The 3,572-nt window shown below is 33.3% G+C and overlaps 1 protein-coding gene across 1 annotated transcript; it reads left to right on the forward strand.

Annotated features, from left to right (window-relative positions):
- Positions 1 to 1,841: 1,841 nt before the first annotated feature.
- LOC131854580 (tetra-peptide repeat homeobox protein 1-like) lies at positions 1,842 to 2,822 on the forward strand. The gene is made up of 2 exons (XM_059205702.1): positions 1,842 to 1,853; positions 1,938 to 2,822. The coding sequence occupies exons 1-2, from the start codon at positions 1,842 to 1,844 to the stop codon at positions 2,820 to 2,822; spliced, it is 897 nt and encodes a 298-aa protein (XP_059061685.1).
- Positions 2,823 to 3,572: the final 750 nt, after the last annotated feature.

Here is a 3,572-nt window from a genome sequence, read left to right on the forward strand (position 1 = left end):
CGAAAATAAATTAGTAACAAAATTGTTCTATTATCTTTTTATTTATTTTTATTTGAGTTAATATATAAACTACACGTTAAGTCATATTAGTGAAGGTTAGAATGAGATATGCAAAAAAAGAATAAGTATCTACAAATTAAATGCAGTTATACAAATTGAGTTACTGAAATTGTATGTAACTGAAACAGGAATAGTCTGTACAGAAGTTAATGGAACTAGATTCTCTCTGCATTACATGATGGATCTAGCCTGGTAACTGTTGTCATGTGACAGAATTAAAAATATTTGGTGTAAGTAGTTTGGTTTAAAGTAGTTGGGTGTAAAGGTTTTGATTTAAGATTATAACACAAAACGAAAGATTTATACTGATAAAATACAGCATTTGTTTTATATGAGTATGATTTCACGTTAAGAATCTTCAGCGTGATTTCTCTCGAATATAATTCAGACTGGTTCTTCGATTACATTATTTGTAAGTCCAGTAATTTCAAGATAATTGTATTTTCATTCCTTGTATGGATTAAAATTGTGTTATTAAACAATAAATAACATAATAACAGTTCTTGTAGATAATTGTTCTAATGATATCGCATATGATGAGCTAGTATAAAACGTTTGTATATGAGGTGCGTTGCGTGTGATTCGCTTTCTGATCGCAGCGGCCCCATACTTGATCTGACAATATTCTCTGGAGATATTAATGAATGGATCAAATTATGAAACTCCGTTTTTTAGTCATCTTGTGTCATTTACGTATGGTAAAAAACGTTGCAAGATATTATGATTTATACATACATGACTACATTACAGGCATAATAAAAATACAGTGTAAATATGTAGCTTAAAATGGTCTACTGAAATTTAATTCTTATCTATATTTATAGGAGTCCTGACTGTTCAATTTGAATAATATTATCACTTTTAGGCAATATTAAGGTTGCATCTTACAATAGGATATTTAAATGCCATTGAATGACCATTAAAATAGTTTATGCTTATTTATTATTTTACATAATATATTGTACTAAGGTTTTAGTTTCTTAAATGTTTACTACAATGTTTCTTAGCTGGACTCGGCTTTAATGGGCTACTGGCTATGTATTACTCATTCTCCTTTAATATACAATATATATAGTAAATGAATAATTTAAATAAGTAAATGTTGATAACAACTAAATATTCATAATAATAACAATAACTAGTAGATAATCCAAAAATAATATAGATAACAAATTTGACTTGTTTTATGCTAAGAGTGATAGAATAAAAACTCTTTTATAATACTTAACTACTTACTAACTATAATAGAGTTCAGCTTTACTGTTTCTAAGTATACCATAAAAATCTTTGAAAACCACATAGTATTTTTATGGTAATGTAACCCACAAACATATATGTAGAAGCCTATTTTTCGCCTCTAGCTAATTTTTACAATAAAATCTACTATACTATACTTTTCCGGTTATATGATTTTTTAAGGTACTTAAGTACTATCGACATATTCTTAAGTAATATCTCCTACATGGTTTTTCTAGTCCCATTTCCATATTAAACGCCGTTCGTAACTTATTAGGAAACCGTTACAGTATTGGTGATGCGCCTATAATCCTTCATAGCGTTAACTATTAAGTAACAGAACATTGAATTAATTTATTTCCGTTAGAAAAAGATGGAAATATCTAAAACCAGTCAACACACTTTCGTTCTCAATATTGTCACAGTTTGTAGCTTGCGAATGACACTGATATAAATATGAAGAAAAGATACGATCCCACACAATCAAGTGTGGCTTGTTGTTGAGGTAACAAGTTCACTCGGTGGCCAGCGATTAGCTAATCCAAATGGCTGCTTTTGTAAGTTTAACAATCATAAAAAATTCCATTTTCAAATTTAAAAAATGAAAGAATAACTTAAGTTAGATATGTTTTTGATTACAGACAAAGTTAGCACTCTTCGCAGTCCTCGTGAGCAGTAGTCGTGCTGGCATCTTACATGGTCAGGGCCATCATGATCATATTGATGATTACGGCTCGAGCTATTCATCAGGATCACTTAGTGGTTTGGGCGCGTCCAGTGCTATAGATGCTTCATCAAGCTATTCTCCTAGCAGTTTCCCAAGTGGATCTCTTCCATCTGCATCTTACCACGGTTCTAGCATAGGCAGTGGACTTAGTGATATCTCATACGGCGGAGCTGTGAGCGGTGGTCTCATAGGAAGTGGGCATGGAATAGGATTGGGAGGTGGACATGGAATAGGATTGGGAGGTGGACATGGAGTAGCATTAGCTGGTGGTGTAGGATTAGGAGGCCTCGGTGGTATCGGCGGTGCTCCTGCTCCTTTACCAGGCTCTAAAGCACCTGTTATTGATGAAATCCATGGCCTCGCTAACAGTAGAGGAGCCCCGACAAAATACAACGTCCATGAAGAATCCTACAAAGTGTTCAAGGAAGTAACACACAAAGTACCTCAACCCGTGCCAGTGCCAGTACCACATCCCGTCCAAGTGCCAGTACCTCAGCCCTATCCTGTTAAGGTTCCAGTAGTACGCAAGGTCCCAGTACCTGTAGTCAAGATCCAGCACGTGAAAGTCGATAAGCCAGTACCTTACCCAGTGGAGAAAATCATCAAAATTCCAGTGGAAAGAGTAGTTGAAGTACCAGTACCACACCCAGTTCCCATTGAGAAGGTCGTCGAAGTGCCAGTTGTCAAATTAGTGAAGATCCCGGTGCCTGTCGTGAAGTCATACCCAGTACCTGTCTTGAAGACTCTCCACCACAAAGCTCACGCCCACCACCACAGCCACGGCTGGAAGAGCTGGTAGACCTAAGTAACATCTTCTGTTAGACCTAGATCCGGTCTTTTGTAAATAGTCATAGCCAAATAGCTCATCGCGAGGCTGCAATCTAGGGTGTTAAACTAAGTCATTAATTTAGGTGAACATGTTTTCTTTACGATATATATTCGTTTTGTAAATAGTAATATAGGATTTATTACTTTATTAAAACGATTTTCCAAAGAATTTTTTATATTTTATTTATACCTTTTTTATGGAGTGTATGCGCTACACTGAAGAGCTTTTATTATAAGAAATAGAATAATGATTTCATTTCAAAGCTAACCATCTTAATCAAGCATTAAGATTTTCCTAATTTAAGAAAAATCTTAATGCTTGATTAAGATGGTTGACTAATAGACTATAGCAGTAGTAAAGTAATTTTAAATAAATATAATAAAATAACACATATCTTTAAAGAAATTATCAAAAACTATTTAAATACATATACATAAATTAAATTCAGAATACGTAAGTATTAACATTCATGTACAAGATATTGAATTATAAAATATATTCTTGTTCCTTATGATTGGCTGATTATGGCGGAATAAAATTGAAATCGTTACAGGCATATCTAATAACATTTTAGTTTTTTTTTTTCAGTCAAACCGCATTTAGTTTTCGTCGATTTAAAAGGCACCCGAAAAAGCTTAAGCATTACATTGACTTATTTAAGTACAAAAAGCACTATGAATATTATGTTTAGTTCTACAGAAATAAGATTGTAAACTAGAG

This window comes from Achroia grisella, unplaced genomic scaffold (genome assembly GCF_030625045.1).
Source record: "Achroia grisella isolate CSIRO2021 unplaced genomic scaffold, CSIRO_AGI_Agris_v1 utg1062, whole genome shotgun sequence".
NCBI lineage: Eukaryota > Metazoa > Arthropoda > Insecta > Lepidoptera > Pyralidae > Achroia > Achroia grisella.